This window comes from Astatotilapia calliptera, chromosome 13, assembly GCF_964374335.1.
Source record: "Astatotilapia calliptera chromosome 13, fAstCal68.1, whole genome shotgun sequence".
NCBI classification, from domain to species: domain Eukaryota; kingdom Metazoa; phylum Chordata; class Actinopteri; order Cichliformes; family Cichlidae; genus Astatotilapia; species Astatotilapia calliptera.
The window spans coordinates 6,097,892-6,117,019 of NC_137434.1; the positions used below are offsets into that span (position 1 = coordinate 6,097,892).

At 40.7% G+C, this 19,128-nt stretch overlaps 1 protein-coding gene across 3 annotated transcripts in view; it reads left to right on the forward strand.

The window, feature by feature from the left end:
• Positions 1-705: 705 nt before the first annotated feature.
• inpp5a (inositol polyphosphate-5-phosphatase A) overlaps positions 706-19,128 on the forward strand; it is a 153,703-nt gene continuing 135,280 nt past the window's right edge. For 2 of the 3 annotated variants that reach the window (XM_026190029.2, XM_026190031.2), the window contains exon 1: positions 706-1,250. In XM_026190029.2, the coding sequence (XP_026045814.1) occupies positions 1,173-1,250 (78 nt within the window). In that variant the 5' untranslated portion in view covers positions 706-1,172. The remainder of the gene's footprint in view (positions 1,251-19,128) is intronic. The other variant, XM_080287730.1, reaches the window with a different exon arrangement.

Below are 19,128 nucleotides of genomic sequence, written 5' to 3' on the forward strand. Positions count from 1 at the left end.
TTTGAATAAAGCACCAAATCCACACTTTTAAGCTTAAATTTCAAAACGTATATTTTAACTACTGATTTTATCTAGTGTTCTGATTTTATCTACTGTTTTTTTAAAATCAATTTTAAATCATGCTTTTTATTGTTTTTGATTTTTAATGTCTCTGTAAAGCACTTTGAATCACCTTGTTGTTGAACTGTGCTATATAAATAAACTTGCCTTGCCTTGCCTTGCCTATGGTTGGGCATGTCTCTGCAACATGCTGCACTTCATGGGAAACCAATTTTCTTTTTTTAAATTAACAGAATATGGCTATTTCCATTGTAAATATTTCCATTGTAATATATTTTGTTAATTTTGTTTCCAATGAACTGCAACAAGTTGCAGAGAAAGAGTGATGTAACATCTGACTGCAATCATCCTGAACTACGCATAAATTTCCTTTTGACAGAGATGTAAGGAACAACAATGGTTAAAAAAAGAAACAAAACAAAAAGGGAGTTTTTCTAAATTGCAGTAAATTATACAAAAAGCATATCAGGACAAAGTCAGAAAGACAAACAGTCGCTCAGAGATAGACCAGTTTAGTCCGATAATGGGTGCAGTGACGTTAGAAGGCAGAGCGGTAGTGTTTTCTGTGCGCTGGCCCTTTAAAACGCGCCGTGTTTTCATTGGTAAGGTGACGTCAGAGCACTGAAGGACTCCAGCCTATCCTCTCTAAACAGTGAAGGCAATGGTCCTGGCAAAGCGTCCTACCTTAGGAGGGAGACTTTTACACTGCACAAAAGCCAGGGAAACACTCGTCGCTGGAATGAACCAGAGCCCTCCTGCACTCGCCGTGGATTAAAACCGAAACTTTTACGATGGCTCTGAACGTGAAAAAGTAGCGCGAGAAACAGCACGCTAAACCGCCACCGCCGCCACCACCACCAACGGACCTTCTACTGCAAAGCAACTCCTAGTAGATGTACGGCCACTGCTGAAAAATATGCTCCAGCCAAGCAACCTCAACCCGGGCTCCAGTCGCAAATTCGCAGTGTTTTAACCAGTTTCGTGAGACATTCACGGGCCTCTTCTTCACGTTGTTGTTGTTGTTGTTTTTTAAAGGTTCTTACCTTTAAAGTCCGCTATACAAGTCCACAACCCACCTGAGAGAGAGAGAGAGAAATAAGAGAGAGAGAATTATGGCAGGGAAGCTGACAGCAGCGCAAGGCACAGGAATACTGCTGGTGACAGCCAACGTTGGATCCCTGTTCGAGGATGTGAGTTTCCCCATTGATAAACACAGTCTGTCAATGCTGTCTCTTCACGCCAATGCTTAGTTCTAGCTTCGTTATTTCTCCCGCCACACGGTCAACTCCGTGTCTTTTATCATGCTAAATAATATCAAAGCTGGTCACGACTCGTGTATGTGTCAAGTCGCGTGCGGTAGCTTAAACAGCTACTGTACCGTTATACCGGGGGCCCTCTGACAACCTTAAAAACACACCGTACACCCGTCTGTCTTTACGGGTTACGTGTTCAACATATGCAGTGACCCACTTTTTCTCTCATGTTTCTTGGGTTGGTTTCTTGCCTGCTGTGTATGCACGGCGGCGGGAAGATAACCCGTAGCTTGTTATTACTGTAGTATTGCCACTGACTGTAACTTGAGCTAATCAGGGATGCAGTAGCTGTTTACTATTTGAAGACTCACCCTCTAGGCTGATGTGAAGCAGTCTGTGTGCATCACAGTCAGTAAAAACCAAACATGCATCCTGTCTGTATCAGAACTGTATTTTTTATTATTATTTTTTAGTTGATGTGATACAGAGTGTATAAAATAGTCGTTATTCAGCTTTTAAAAAAACAAGTGCAGCAGCAACTGATGTTTTGCTCCTTTTCTCCATTCATGTCAAATGTGTCCTGCAGCCAGTGTTATGAATAACAGAGATGTTAGGAGAGCAGGCAGCATTCAGATATCCACTCTTGACAGTGCCACATGCACATGTCAAGACAGCAGAGACGTCTTATGTCTAAAATAGGTGTGTCAGGCCTTATTAGGCGTGCCAGTTGAAGTTGTTGAATGACATCTGTTTTGTCATTATTATGTAATTATCTTTCACTTGGTCTACGAAAGTAGTCTGGTACCTGCTGGCACCAAGTTGAGGGGCAAACACTTTTCTGTCACTTTCAGTGTTGTGTCAGCACTGAGTACCCCCTCTTCTTCTTCTCTCACTCTTGTGAAGTGCCGATCCACAACATAAGGAAAGAGTTATCTCTCTGACTGGAGTAAGCCTATAAATAGCCTGCCACCACTCACAAGCACCAAGCTTTGGGTGTCCTGTGCTATTTTTCTGGCTTTTTTTCCTTACTAAACTCTGAATTGAAATGTAATATCCATGTTTCCTGCTTTGAGTGGGTGTGCAGGTCATGCATAAGGCAATCTAGTCTCTGATGTGTTTGCATCCTTATGATGAATATGTGGGCTGAATGAAGTCTTTGTTAACTGCTTTTAATACCGTTTCCACTTTTAGTCTGTTTTAAATTGCGCGCTAGGAAATGCAGCCTGACACTAATTCGCCAAGATGCAATATAAACTGTGTCAGGCCTTCAGAATATGCATGTATAGTACGATATCATCTAACTGAGTCTTGTCTTGAAATGGCAGATATTCTTTTTCGACCTTGCACTGCTACTGTAATGTTGCAAACATTACAAATATAAACCCATCACTAACAGATGTAACATGCAGTTGTGGTGTGATTTTAGCACGTAGAGCTAATCTGCAAGTATTGGTTGATACGCTGATTGTTTTTCTTTTCTTTTGGTAGACTAAAATTATAGGTGAAAGGCTTAAAAATAAGAACTAGATGACCGTGGATAGTTGACAAGATTTGCTCAGTAAGGTGAGCTGATGGCAGCTGTTAGATCACGTCCTATTATGCCTGTGGGGAACCATATGGAAGGAAGCCTATGTCGCATTATTTTATTAGTCTTTCTGTCTAGTGCACAGTGGAGATGATCAAGGCAAAAACCCATATATGTGTAGTTACTATTATCATCATTATCGTTATTATTACTGTTATATTGTTATTATTGCCGTTAAGACAAATGTGCACCCTAGAAACCTCAATGTTTTATGTTCTTGTACATAAAGACAAACACACCTAAAAATTTATATTCTGTCATCGATTCAGATCAGTTTGTTCCTATGGCCCAATCACATGTGATGGTTCAAAAGGGCTTGACGGGCACATATATATAGACATACACATATTTTTAAAAAAAGGAGGGAAATCATGTCCTGAACTAGAAAAATGGTTTCTGACACTTACAGGCAGTTCGCGCGAGAAAAAAGTGGGGCTAAATAATAGAAACACAAAAAACAGTATAAAGCAGTACCTGCTATAAGCCTAATTTTTATTGTAAACAAACCGGTGTTGCTGTAATGCTGCTAACATTATGTTATATGGTCATCAGTCATTTTCAGACATCAACTTTTGGCCAGTGCAGTCTTTCTCACATGCATCACAGAAGGAAACGGTCCACTTCAGCCATGCTCGCAGTACTGGAAATGCTCTGTGCGGTTTAGGCGAGGAAGTTGCCCGAGTAGGGGTGCAGGATGCAGTGCTATAGCCCGCTCGCTAGCGGTGAATGCTGTACTATTTGCTGTACCTGTATTATTCGCATATTGGTACAATGTGACTTCACATTTTTTACTTGGGGAGCCGGCAGGCTGAATATCTACTATGATCCACTCCGACTGCAGGTAATATTTCAGTCCTTGTGTGCACCTCTGTGCTGTCTGCAGTGCATGTGTGAAAACAGCTCGAAACACCTGCCTACAGCCGCAGTCCCATTGCCAAGACTTCAAATGAATTTGAATCATTTTGATCTTGACATTTTACATCGAACAGGAACTTAAAAGTGTTTGGCTTTTTTTCAAAGCATCTAACAGTATTCATTTGGGTCTCGCAGTTTAAACCCATTCTCGTGGTCCATGCGATTAAAACCAGTGTTTTCTTGGTCAGCCTCGGTGTGTAATTAAGCTGATGCGATAACTGTAGTTATCAGTTATTGTTTGATAAGCATTACAGAATCGTCCTCGAGCTCAAGCCATTCGCTGTCGGCCTTGTGAACCATGCTCAGTGAATCCAATTATGGGAGCAAACACTGGTTTGTCCTGTGTTTAAAACGACCATCAAGGTTTACCCTTCATCTGTCTTTTGTTTTCTCACACGCTCGCTTTTGTGGCTCTAAGGAAGCATCCCTCCCCCCGTGGTCTGTTTGCCCTTTGACTTTTGTTGTGAATTGACCCCAGCACCACATACAACAGGACTCTGAAGTCTTTCTTCTTATTATTTATGTCCATTCAGTCCCGTGCTGATCCCTGTCCCGTGTCTGTTTCAGTCAGGTATTTTTTTCATTAGCATCGTAAAGCAGTAAAGTAAAGAGCCGTATTGAGGTTTCTGCCACTGCAGCTCAAATGCTGGCTTCCTGTGTAACAAATTTTCTTAATTTATCTCAACCATATATTGATACATGTTGAACTTGAGCATATTAAACTACTACCAGAAAAGGAAGCTATCATTACCGTATACGGGACCTGTTCTCTCCGGGCTAGGTTTTTATAAACTCTTCCCTTCCTGAAGCCACAGTGTGAAAACACAGTAGGTGTCCCATGGGTCCTGCTGGATTCCTGAGCCACCCTGTTTTGCATAATTAAGCACAGATGGAGATTAATGATCCCACTGAAGTGTAAGCTTGGTGAAGACAGGATAAAGGGGGAAAATAAATGAACTAATTGGTAATTGGTTTTCTAATTCAGGTGGAACAAGTCAAACTGTAGAAGATGCTGTAGCTGCACTAGTTTGGACCAATTCACACTTTATGCTTTTCTCTTTGCACCTTAGAAATAGGTGCCATTGTGTCTGAAAGGGTTGATGATTGGTTAGAATTAGTTAAGTGCCGGAGCTGAGCTCAATTATCATTGGGTAATCATGTTCAGAAAACCCTGGAGTGTTTAGTCTCTGTCTGTTAAAGGGGGACACTGTGCTGGCCAGACTTTGTTGCCATCAAATTATCCCGCTGTGACCTAGAGCTGGGCGATAGAACGATAACGATATGTATCGCGATATAACTTTTACTCGATAGAGAAATTAAGCTATCGCGATAGACCTCGCCGCTCTTGTCCTCTTAAAATAAAAAATAAAAAAAATAAAATAAAAAAAAGGTCAGCCAATCCAAACTAAGTAGCGCAGAGCCGAACCAATCACAGCCGCAGCGTCACGTCGCGTGACTTGTTACGTACAGCACAAGTGCCAAGCCGCACGTGTGTTTGTTTGGGAAGCAGCCAGCGCGTAATGGAGGAAATGAGTGTGCCGACTAGAAAAATCAACCGAGCGTGACCGAAGAGAAAACAGATGATGGTTCCAACGCCGGAGAGATTGTCGAACGGAAGAGCCATAGAAGTTCCGTAGTGTGAAGGTATTTCGGCTATTTCAAGTCTGACAAAAACAGAGTAGCGTGCACTGTAAATTGTGCCGAAAGCAAGTCTGGAAATACAATAAACTGGTGCATGCGTCACACTGTGCGCCACGTTATTGTTTCGGTGAAATGAATTTCTACAATACTGTTAATTCTACTCTCTGCAGTGTTTAAATGCTTACATATACACACAGTTACTGTCCGTCCACACATACGACTCTGTTCTGCTTCTATGCCGCAGCTTTGTTTACTTTTTCCCACCGAGGCTTCTAGACTTCTGATTGGCCAACATTTCTGCACGGTTAGGAATCTAGCGCCACCTGCTGCTTTGGCATGTTCATAGCAGCGTTTTTCTTCATTTCTGCCTTTATGTGTGGACGGGATTATTTTTTAAAACGAAAACGGAAAATCTCCGTTTTCAAAAATACCCGTGTACGTGTGGATGTAGCCTCAGTCTCTGACTGGAAGCGCTAATTCGTCATTCGGCTTTTGTCAGACTAAAGTAACTGTTAAAACTGTTTGAAAAGCTCACCTATACAACAAGGAGAGATTGAGAATTTCCTTTTAGTTCTCAGTTTATTTGATATTGACAAAAGTTAGTCAGTTTTCTCTGTTATTCTGTAACACAAACTAAGATTTATTTTTAGAATTAATAATTTCTAAGTGGAATTGACAATTTAGTCTGTTTCGTTTGTTCTATTTTGAAACTTAAACGCTTTAGCGGCTGCCTTTTGTGTAGTTTGCAATATTTGCCTTTATTTATCTGAAAAAGTCTCATGTTCCTTAAGTACATCTACCCTGTTGAACTTATTATGGGAAATAAATATTTAAATAAAAACAAGCTGCTGATTATTTCACATTTTACTTGTGAGCAACGGCACATTTAAATCTTACAAATATAGTTATTTGGCTTATATCGTGATAGATATCGTTATCGCCTGAAATGAAAAAAACATATCGTGATATGAAAAAATCTCATATCGCCCAGCTCTACTGTGACCTCTCACAGCCCTGGTTTTTAATTTTTTCAGAGGGCAGACTTTTACTCCCTGTTGGGTAAAAGAAAAAATAACAGCAGCAAACTATTTCCAGAACATAACTCAGGGTTTTTTTTCTGGCTCAGAATATACTTTTGGAGGATAACTGCACGTGTAGACATGATCGATCCCAATTGTTGCCATTTTAACCCCTTATGACATTAAAACAAATTATGTGTAGGGGAAGTCTAAGGAATAAAATACATGCACTTATTTTGCAGGGAAAAATTTGGGATTAAATGGGTTAAGCACTGAATTTTTTTCCCTTTATTTTTGGCCATTTGATAAACCAAAATAAATGCTACGCTTGGGTAAGTAAGCCAGTATAAAACATGGTTTGAGCTTCTATTTCAGTAGTTCTGCCCAAATATGCATTAGACATGAAGAGTGCTACATAATATCACAAAAATGCAGTTGTTGAGCAATTTTCACAACCACAATATAGGCACAAACAGCTTTAACTTTGAAGACAATCTATATGAATTTACGGTTTGCGTCACACTTTTAAAAATTTAATCTACTTCTGGGCTAACATTATAAATTACAGGCAGCTGTGGAGGTCTTTAGGAGGCTATTGGAGCAGCAACGTCTTTGCACCCAACAGCCAGAAACCTCCAGGAACCACTGGCAACCATTTGGGGAGGTCGGGGTGGTCGTATCATTTCCCATTTGGTGGACAACTCAACGTGTTTCAAGATGGAGGATTGTCTGCAGTACAAAACTGCACACTCAATGGCATCACTAGTCGTTAGCCAATGAGCATGCAGTTTCAGGGTCAAGCCTGCCTCTCAATAAAGAATAGCTAAGTTTGTCTTTCCTAAAAAGAAATAACAGCAGCAGTCCACTTTTATCAGTGTTTTAGTGAAAAAATCCAATATTATGTCCTAATATAATATTTGGACATTAGCTGAACAGGGCTGTCTTTCTGTAATCTTTGTTGCTTTGGATGTTTCAATTTGACCTACAGCTCAACAGGAGCCCGATCGCCTCCTGTGTAGACACTGACTGGGGCTTCGAGGCTGCTGCTCAGCTAACGCGCTCCTCCTGCCACGCCTTCTGTGTTGACATGGTGTGTAATCGTGCTGCTTAAAAAAGTGAGAGAATGAAAAGGTTTCCGTTACGGTTCGGAGGAAACAATGTAGGTGTGACTTGAGTGTCCTTATCCAGTATTTAATCTCTGGTTTAAACTGAAAGTAATAGTAACTGAGAGATCATATCATGACTTCTGAAGATTTGTCCTTGGAGAGCTCCCTGTGATTACGCTAAATGATTAAAATCTGACAAACAGATGCCCATTTTTCAGCTACCTTACATGTAGGGCAGAGTTGTTACTGTACTTTACTACTACTACTATTGGCTCATCTTACTGTAGTTTTCATTCAGTTGAAATCCGCTCTGTTTTTGATGACATATACATCTTTTGTTTACTCAGCCAATATAACCATATGGTGAAGCAATAAATTACTATGAATGTCCCCTTTTGTGGGTTCTGTCTTCCAACTTCTTTTCCATCTCGTCTCTTGTTTCTCTCTGTATCTGTCCTGTCCACTGACAGACAGCTCATTAGCTCAGGCTTTCACAGCTTGGATCCCACTGAGCTGGCATATTTACACCACTAAAAATGGAACAGAGCAGGAAAAAAAAAGCACCTGCCTCAAACCAAGAGGCTAGCTGCCAGTATTTTCAGTAACTATTACATCAAATGTCTGGTGTGGTGAGGAAGTATTTTTTGTTGTTACCCCACGCAACCTCTGCGTCTCATTAGAGGTGAGAAGCAAAGTGGTTAAAAATGCATTTTTCCTTCTGAACAAGTGATGATTTTGCTGCAGCCCACATAGACCCTGGAAGCTAAATATAGCTGCCAGTCACATGGCAGATGCTAGTGAATTCCCAAACTGAATAATGTAGTTGTGCGTTCATGGTGTGTATTTATAGTGTTGGCAATAGTAGTGCGAATGTGTGATCCCAGACGTGATGCAGTGTTGATAAGAGATGGAAGAGGAGGAAACTTAACGATGTAGGATGGGGGGTTTTCTTCTTAATATCGGATCCTTTTTGGTGTAACCCGTGTTTTACCGAGGAGCTCAACGGCCCAGGACTGTGACTAAATACTTAAGCTGACTGCTTTATTTTTTCGCGTTTCTTCCGCTGCCAAAGTCTGTCCCAGTGTGTTGCTGCAGGAGTGGAAAGGTTTATGAAAGAAAGATCAGATGATGCTATTTTGGTGTTCTCCCTGCGCTAACCCTGCTCCATCCTGTCATAACGTGGAATTAGAATTTCAAAAAGGAAAAGATGTTGGAAGGAAGGCTGAAAGATGGCACCAAAAGGGAACAGCAGCCCAGACTTTCAAGTACCACATTTCTCTTATAGCACCAGTCATTGGTAAATGTGCATCTTAATATTAGTTATAGAGCATCCATTGTTGTTGTTGTTAAAACTTTACGATGAGAGTGCAATTTCTTCTTTTCAGTGCTACTATAAGAAACATACTTTTTTGGGAGGTGCAAAAGCAGATGCTTTTGTTGCAAATTACTCTTTGGTGGTACTGACAATGTATAAGGGTTTCGTGAGCCTGGTATCAGCAGAAAACCTCAATGCAATAAACGAGTGTTTTGCATGTTGTGAAATTTTACGCAATATTTGCATTAAAGCCTCATTTCAGAAGTGGAAAAAGTTGCTGCACCACAGACTGAAAAGGTATATCAGACATGCACGTTTGCCTCCTGCAAACTCTCCAGCCTGACCTGTTGAGGTCTGATCACTCGGACCACATTAAGAGGTGGTCTGAGCAACATATGGCCACATTCTTTCAGCACTGTGTGCTCGCTCACTCAGCTGACGTCTCACCTGCTAGTGAAAATCAGTGTATTTGTTTTTTATGCTAAGGCAAGAAAAACTAAGGCTCTTTAAGTGGATTGGGCTGCTTTTGTGGTTTAATAGGCCTGGATTGGACTCTGGACAGGTTGCTACTGAGTTAAGAAGGTACGGATGGAATTTCAGGAATCTGGCATTTGTTTTTTTTTTGCTAGAAAGAGCAATGTATTCCACAAGTTTGGAACAGGGAAGTAAGATGTGGACACCCATTCTGATGCCAGCGAACCTGTCGCTGTCCGCACGTTATCAGATCAGCTGAGGCGCGTGTGAATTTCTGGTATGAGCGCTAATAAACGATATGCTCATTTTGGTTTCCTTTGCACAGCCAGTCAATGCCAAGATGGAATGTTTGCCAGTCTCACCGCCTTGTTTCAACCTATCACTGTTACAGTGGGAACAATAAGGGAGTTGTGATCTGATTTTTTTTGTGTGTTATTCTTTGATGCACAGTTTTAATGGTTTCTTTTATTTTTGGTGCTTTGTTTGAATTTATTTTTGGAAACCACAAGATTTAATTAAAACCACTTTGGTGTGGTTTTTGGGGGGGTAGGGGTGTTGTGGAATTTCCACTGATCCCCTGAAAAGTCTTAAATGTGGTGAAAGTAAAATATCTTATTAGTAGCATTGCAGTCTTCAGTTTTATTTCGGGTGCCTTCTCTGCTTTTAGAAAGAGGTTTGAGACAAAGATGACCATATTTGGGAGATTCGCTGCTGCTGATGTCATGCGGCTTAAACAGTAGAAAAAACTCCCAGAAACCAGTCTGAAGCCTGAGTTTTGGATCACAGGGAGTTCTTGGCCATATGCAGATGTCATTATTTGAAGCTTTGCCTGTTTAATAAAAACCCTAAACACTATAACCACATATGACAGAAATTAATGCGTCTAAAGCAACAGTTTTGAACAATTAAATAAACCAGCTAGTCAGTAAATCTGCCCCAAACTCTGTATGAAAGTTCAGATGAAATTCTGACTGTGTCATATTGAATTTACTTCTTCAGCTAAATAATAAGCTAGATAGTGCTTATTTTTAGTTTTCAGATAATAAAGTCTTCTTTTTGCTGTTTAATACCAGGTTTGGGTACCTGAGCAGGCAAGTCAGTTCAGGCCCAAATCAGTAAAAGTACATATGATCGTGTTGCTCATGTGGGGAACATGCTGTTTCCACCTAGTTTGCCTGAACAACAGGCAAACTAGACAGTAGAGTTTATATTGGGGTTCTCTTGGGGGAAAGGATGCACTCACAGTCACAGCCATATATATGAATCCAGATACAGGCTCTCGGTAACACATACCAGGAGACAGGGATTTTACAGTGGCTTGAGATGGCCACTTTTTTTTCTCCTTGAGGTCATTGACCCTACTCTGGAGGATTTGATAATGGTTTTGTGAAAAGACCCGGACAAAGAATGGCCAGGTCCCACTGGGCCCAGATAAGGGATAAGGGTGGGAGTGTTGATGCGGTGCAAAGGAAGTTTGGGTTTACTCCAAGAAACATAATTATCCCAGCTGGGAAAGCAAGTGAGGGGACAGCTCCCCACCCAGCCCCTTGATGAGTCTAAAGACTCATTCATAAGATTCCCAGAAGATACAAGAGTGATGGCTCATGAAACTCCACTCAGGGTTACAGTAGGTTATGTGCAATGGGAGGAAAAAAGATCAATAATGTCAGATCCCAAGAACAGGAGACTTTCGATTTAGTGCAAAATTTCTATCAAGTCACTGTGCAAGTCTTATTTTTGCTGACCTGAGCCAACAGGTTTATATTAAGCACAAGGTAAAAAGTAAACCAAATTTAGAGAGGTTCATATTAGCTAACTAGTTTATGATATTTACATGGTGAGATAACCGGGTTCTTTTAGCAAGCTGGGTTAGAGGGTTGGTAAGCTGGGTCATGTCCCACATAAAGTGTCCAGATGTGCTTCTTCTGCACATATTGACATTTTTCTGCAAAAGTAGTTTGATAAATAGTTTGGTTTTTAGCTGAGTTGGCGTGTTAAACTGTGGGTTAGATGACAGAAGGCATTTTATAACTACTACTAACTATTACTACAACTACTGCTCGCTTAATAGACAAAAACAGAATGATCAGTGATGGAAAAAATTTGTTGTAGCATTAGTTCATTTTCCAAAGCAGCTCCGTGTCCAGACTTGTCTGCCTGTCGAGATATTGTATCAGAGGATATACGTTGCATATTTAGATAGTAACTCTGAGGTTTCTTTCTTTCTTCCTGTAAGTGAAGGTCGTTGCCCAATAATAGAGATACTAAAAGCTGGCACTGATTGCAGGTTTTGTATAATGTTGCATGGTAAAGTGGTAAAGTTAGTTGCTAATCTGCGGTATGATATTCTGTTCAGCGTCAACCTTAATAGTGCGTTTATCCAATTGAAAGAACATCTCACATTCCTTTATTGACAACTTGTGATGCAGATACAGCAGCTTTGGCTTTATTTGTTCAGACTTTGAGATAGCTGTCTCTGAGAAGCAACACAAAGAAGATGAATTGTCCTTGTGCAGATTGAAGTTTGAATGCTAAATCACAGGGGCTGACAACTGTGAACTAACTGACACCTTTAATAAGAGCTTGACTACAAAAAATGGATAAAAAAAGTAGTCTGTTTTGATGTTTTCTGTGGAGTTAATGAAAACGTGTTTGCATCATTTTGACAAGGCCAGTGCTGGCGTGCAAGAAGGCCAACAAATGAGAGTAGGAAATGCAGTCCAAGTAAGGTGTTGTGCGAAAGTCATCTGCCACCTCGTATTTCTGTACGCTGTGTTAGACAAGTGGGAAATAGGTGCAGCAGATTATTGAAACTTGTGCAGATTATTAAGATTATTAGTTATTTTTCCCATTCTTTGTCAAGATGATCCCAGATTGCTTCAATAATGTTGAGGTCCAGGCTCTGGGGAGGCCAGTCGATGGCTGATAGTGTTCCATTGTATGTTTTTGTATCCTTTTACTACATTGGCAATGTGTTTGGAGTTATTGTCTGAAAAAATCAAGCTGCTGCCAGTTAGGTGCTTTTCACATTGAATTGCATGGGGGATCAAACTGTGAAGGTACTGCATGCAAACTTCTTTCTATTTTTTAAGGACATAACATACTGCTCATCTGCTGTAGATAGTTTCTAGATCCCACATTCCTTTTGTTGTCCTCCACTTGTCCAGTTTCCTCAAGTATTTCAAGGACACACTGTACATCATGCTGAGATGTGCCAAGTTTTTGGCTAAAAACTCTCTGGGAATCAATTGTTGGTAGAAAAATACTATTTTATGCCTGTCAAACTGTGTTATTCTTTGGCATTTTTCATAATTTCAGATAAAGAAATGGAAGCAAATAGTAAATAGTAATAGTGACACTTTCTAGTAACAAAGCGCCTAAAGTTGTCTTTTATGCATATGGACACACTGGTTCTTCCCTTAAATTAGGTGTCTTTTTTATATTTGAATTATTCATAGGCCAGTGTTAAGTGGCATAAAAAACAAAGACACTAAGAAAACATTCTTCTGATAAAAGCAACCAATATTCAAAGCAAAACTGAAAGACTCTCAGAAAGCCTGGAGGTCTGGCAGTGAGGGGGACACAAGACTTTTGCACAGTACTGTATATAATACATAAAGTACCAATATGATGATTTCTTAGAAAGCTCATAGATGTTGAGCATCTCCTTGTTTTGCATGTGATATTAGACATCAAACTTTTAACATCAGCACACGTGGGTTTCAGTGGAACCTCTTTCTCACCTGCTGTCTGTAAGTTGATAAAGGTGTTGCACACAGGGGATTCTGTCCATGCACCACGTGAACGGTTTCTTTTTTCTGTTGATGTGGTCGGAAAGTTCACAGCTCCTTGCTGACTCGCCGACCGTGCGCATTGTGTAGCAAACTGGGATCTTCTACACTCGATAAACATAAACCCAGAGCCAGGATTTTCTCAACATTTGTATTTGTGCACTAAAAATGTAGCAGAGTTTGCTGTAAGAGGTTTATGTTTCCAACAGCTTGCTGTGAACATGTTGGTGTTTATACCTGGAGTTGTGCGTGCAGTTTATGTTCAGTATTTTAGCTCGCGTCAGTGGTGTTTATCAAAGGAATTTGGCTGACTTTCATCTTGTAAACCCAAAGAGTGTGTTTTAAAGAGCTTGCTTAGCAACAGCAGGCCTTCTGTCCACTTATGCTTTTATCTATGATCCACATCCACTTCACTCACATGAAACTTTTACACTTACTGTTTGTTATAGTCAAACACTCACAGCAACACATGCTCACGTGTTTCTCTTCCCTGCTGCGTTTTCTCTAGGCTGTCGCGTCTGCTGAGGGAGACATACAAACTGAATGATTACAGAAGTGTTCATACCTCTTTTGTCACCACAGAAGCCAAGCGTCTTGAATAAAAGAGCTGTGGTAAAGGCTGAAAGGCAGGACCTGGAGTTTAGTCTGTCCTCCCCTGCCCTGCCCCACATCACCAGAAGCTGTAGGGTTAGGTTTAGAAATGGGATGCATGAAAATTGTGTGTTGGTCACAGAAAAGCTTTGCAGTGGATTCTTTTTTTTTTACATACCCTGTCTGATTATATGTTAGGGTTAGTAGTACTTCATTTTGATTTTCATTTTTTAAACAAAAATTATGTTAATTGAACTCTGTTTTTGTCATTACAACTTCTAATGTCTTCAAAGACAATTATGTCCTTGCCTCATCTTGTAATTTAACTGCAGCAAGCTGCAAAATTAAGGCCTGTATCGTGTGTTGTTTAAATGATTTCAAAGGTCAGTTGAATGTGTTGACTCTTTATAAGCCACAGCAGGATAGTCAGTCGGCCTGCAATAAAACGTCAAGCAGTGAATGACTGTTGCCTGTCGTGACGATGATGGTGATAACCAAACTGTGAAGCTGCGGCTGCTAAAATTGGTTTGAAGGAGGTTGCTGCTGCACACACTGATGAGTAAAAAGTAGGTTAAACGTTGTGATGTGAAAGATATTTGTAGTTCACTTTATTAGAAGTTAGCTGACGTTTTTTTTTAATTAGGATTTCTTTATCTACTCATTTTGTTTTGTTTTTTTGATGGCATCTTTGCCATCAAGATAGGTGAGATCAATACCCCATCTCGTATTTTTGATATAAATATAAAGTTAGGACTGGAAACTAGAGGAAACTGTCAATATGTATATATAAAGACAGCCCTCTTGCCTGGGTGAAGGGATATTTAAACAGAAGGCCCCTTCAGAAAGCCACATGGGCATGATCATCAAAATCAGAGTTTATTTTATATTGAATAAATACCCGAATTCAGACTTCCCCATTTTGGACGACCACAGCTCCTGTGAGCTCAGAGTATTGTCGCATGAACTATTTCTCAGCTCAAAGCCGATATCCTGAGCCAAAAGCATAACTGTAGCCATAAACTGCAGAAAAAGACAGTGGATTGGAGTATCTCCTACCGAAATGCCGGCACCTTTTGTCAGGCGGGGTGGCGTGGACACCCAGCTTTGTGAACACGATAACTCAAGAACAAGAGAATGTAGGACTTTTAATTTGATACCATAGATGCATCGGCTAAAAATCTCAGGCGAGCGTTGGTGGTTTGATCCCTGGCTGCTCAAGTCTGCAGTTTGCATGCATAAGTATCCTTAGGAACATGCAGAACCCCAAGTTGCTCACTGACAGTTTGACAGAAACGTAAAGTTTGGACTCGTGAGCTTTAATGCCTCGTCTCTCCTTGTGTCTACATGCCTCACCAGCTGGGTTGTGCTTCTTCTCACTCGCTCTATGCCCTACAGAGACCTCTCCACTCACCATTTCCCTTTATCCTTTTCCCCCCATATACAACCAAGTGCACATTCCCAGCAGGACAGCTGTTTATTTAACCCAAAGCCTTTGATGGGAGAGCTCATTGTCTCTGATCCATGTACAGTTCGTGGGTGAATATTTCCCTGTTAAGGCCATTGTTTTTTTTTCTCCTATGGTACAAGTACAAACTTGTCTGGCCTGCTCAAGTCATTAAGCGGGGCCTGGTACTAACTATGCTTATGACCGTACTCTTCCTCCAGACTCTTAGTTCTTAAGGATTTCCTGCTCTGGAGACATACTGTAATGCAGAGCACCTGGATGCTGTTACTGTATGCTGTGCTTTCTATAAATATCAGCTATGATTAGGTCACACACATACATTTGAATGAAAATGCCTGTTCATGCATGAGTCAGAGTATTGCGTCGGTTAAAAGTGGATCTTCTGCCACTCACAACTGTGTCTGGTTTGCCTCAACAACTTGCTTGGCCATAATGGAACACTGCCTCCCAGTGAACATCAGTATCTGGCTGCTTGACATCCTCTGCTTCCCATTTAAGGCAAGACAAGAAGTACACTGATAGCACAATAATACACAGTGACGCTAATATGCACTCGTTACTTACTCTCCATCTCTACTGACGTAGCTTCTTTTACATTTCATCTTTCAAACAGGTTTATCTTTGCATCATTTGACTCTGGACGTTTGAAGACACGGCACAATGAAATATATAGCTTTTGTGGTTTTTGCCTGGTCAGTTGTCGTGCTGCATCCAGAACCTTCATGTTATTTCCTTCCCTCACATGTAAATTGAGAGCCAGCTGCAGAGGAGGATGGCATTGAGCGTTACTCCTCGGAAAGCTGCTGTGGTGTCGGGAGCTTGGCGTCTGCTTTAATTACTGCATCATTAGTCCTCCCACTCTCAGCCTCACTTCTGCAGGAAAAAAGAAGACCCTCAATTACTGTAGACCTGCATGCATTATTTGTTGACATTAGTGAACGTCACAATATTACTGTATATATAAAACTCAGACATTCTTTGTCCAGAAAATACTGATAGATAAACTAATAGATTATTAGATCATCTATTTGTTAATTATTATTTGGTTATTGTTGTTTTTTGTTTTTGTTTTTATCTCCAAACAGCATTACAGTCTGTTATAATCAGTTTTCTGTCTGTCTAATGGCTGTTTATGTAGAGGGATGTTTAAAACAAAGTCTTCTCTTCTTTTTAGATTTCTTTGCATTGCAGTCACTGTTGCCACTGTGACTGATACAGAATCCTGATTTTTTTTTTGTATTGATCAGTAATCCTTTTGTACAGAAAGGTGCAAATAATTGGATCATGGGGTATTTACAGAGTAGTTAGCAACTTAAAGGTAAGAGACAGTCCCAGCTGCCGCAGGGTGAGAGGTGGGGTGCAACCAGGGCAGGTCCCCAGTTTGTGGCAGGGCTAATGCAGAGAGAGAGACAACCATCCACATTCACATTTACACCTATGACAAATTTAGAATAACCAGTTAAGAGAGCATGCAAACTCCACACAGAAAGTCTAAACTAATCTGTTATTTCACTACATGTTACTGTCAAATGTTACTGCCAGATGAACTACTTTAACTGATTTATGAGCCCAGCAGTGTTACCTATCTCAGGTCTAAGAAAGGTTATTCACACTGTGGAATTCAGACATTACATTAGTTATATTATTTATTCCCGTGCTTTTCTTTTTCATGAGGTTTTCACACAGTAATAGTCATCCTAAAGCAATAATGAAATAACATTAGATGTGACACAGGATGCAGCATTTATCACACTAATAGTGGTCACACAGCTGAAAGCAGGATCATCTGCAGCTCTGTGCTGATGTTTCTGAGCTGTGAAGGACTAAGCTGGAGTGTGACCACTCCCTGCAGATTTCCCCTTTGTTTCAAAAAATGGTCACGGGGGCTTTGCCAGTTTTCCATGTGTGCCTGTTTGTGTTGCTTTTGTGTGTGTGTGGTCCCCCCGCACTGCCTTATCACTCCCGGCCTTTCCACAGGGTTATCACTTGGTCTTCCACTACCGACAGTAAAGTTTCCACTGCGGACAGCTTGAACAATACAGACCCTCCCTCATCTCCCCACCACATCTGCTCTCCTCTGGAAGATATATATAGACCTCGGCAACCACAAACATATCTTTGTCTGAGACATCCTATTATTATTTCTTGTCTTGAGTCTCGAATGTCACAAAGATTTCCTCCTGCAGCAACAACGGGGGAGAAGTTAATAAAGAAGTAAAAACAATCAAGCAAGGATTAAAGTCTTATTGGACTCTAAATAAAGCTGCTTGTGCAGTTTTTATGGCAGTTCTCTCTGTGATGCATTTTAAATTGAGCTTTATTTCAGTAGCAGCATTTGGATCTATACCTCTGCTTTATCAGAGGGCCATCACCTGCTTCAGTGGGCTTCACTGATAGAAGAAAGATTTGCCACTGGAACATTAAAGAGGTGTTTGTAACATGGATGTGAGCAGCACTGAATTGACAGGTCACAGATTAAAAAAAAAAGACTAGACAGTCACACACATACTTATGTGAAGGGTTCTCCTGGCTGTTTGCCTGCTGCCTGTCAACACTTGCTGGCTTGTAGACAGGCATCTCTCAGGCTCTACGGGCAGGCCAGGTCTTAGGTGCCAGTTCACGTAGCAGCTGAACAGATGGTACCGTCTCCACCTTGCCTGCTTCACGGATTTTTATTACCCAATTTGGCCAGCAAGAGGCTGGTTAGAAAGGGAGACAAATGCCTACTAAAAAAGGAATACATTTATTCACCTGCTAATGCTGCTCATTTAGATTTTATGGGTATGTGCTTTAGCTATAGCACAGGTGGAAACCTTTTTAAATCTTGTAAATAAAACTTTGAATGTATGTTTCTTTCCAAAGTCTGCTCAGCGTGTCAGTTGGGATACTGAAAAACATTCCACTGATGGCAGAAAAAGAAGAAAAAAGACTGCTCGTATCATATAAACTGTCCAATGGATATAAAATTGTCTAACACAGAAGAGCGCACGGGTTTACAAGGGCTGGCATCAGTTTGGTGATTTTGTCTTGTAACACGTTGTTAAAACACTTTCCCTGGCTTGCTCTGCATGTGGCCTATCATTCTGATCTTTATATGTGCAGCAGCTCTAGAACAATAATATTTTACAGGCAGTGTGCTTTGACCTTTACACCTCTAGCTTAGTTCTGTGTCTAGTTAAAGTCGTTTCTCGCACTCGTCATTATCTGCGTAACTAGCTGATGTTATTGGCAGAGTGTAGCTGCAGTCACACAGTTGAATTTTGGCCTAATAAAGCACCTGTGTTGATACTGTAGCTCTATCTAGGCTATATGGTTTTAAGGACACAGTTTTGGGGCAACAGTGCTCACAGAGAAATGAGCAGAGAGATTTTTAAGCTCCTCCGCCCTGCTGTCATGAATAGCAGCATCTCTAGTCACCAGCAGACCTTTGTTTACTCACTGACTCTTTTATTACCCTAAAACAGGCATCGGGCTACTTTAAGACCATAGTTTTGTACTGGTCTGTTAGTGCCACCGTCACTCTGAGAGGCAAGATTTACTTAACAACCTTCAAGGAGTGCAAACAAAAGTTGTTGTTTGATTTTTTTTTGGACATTCTGTTATATTAATAATAAGTTGATTAGTCATACAGGTAAGTTGATAATGATGAGAGGAGCAGTATAAGAGACGTGAAAGAAACTTGTTTTTTGCATTTCATGCCCGCGCAAATGTATCTGCAGACACTAACAATGAGAGGTGACAGCCAAAGACAGTGTCTTATCTGATTGGCTGCTGACAGAGGTAAAGTAGTGCCTTGAAGGGACACTTAAGAAGATAGCTTCCCGGGAATGGTGATCTGCTTCGCACCCTTACTGTCCAGCCTATTTTCTAGTTCCAGCTTTGCAGCTAGGAAAGTGAGCACCAGCAGCTCTAT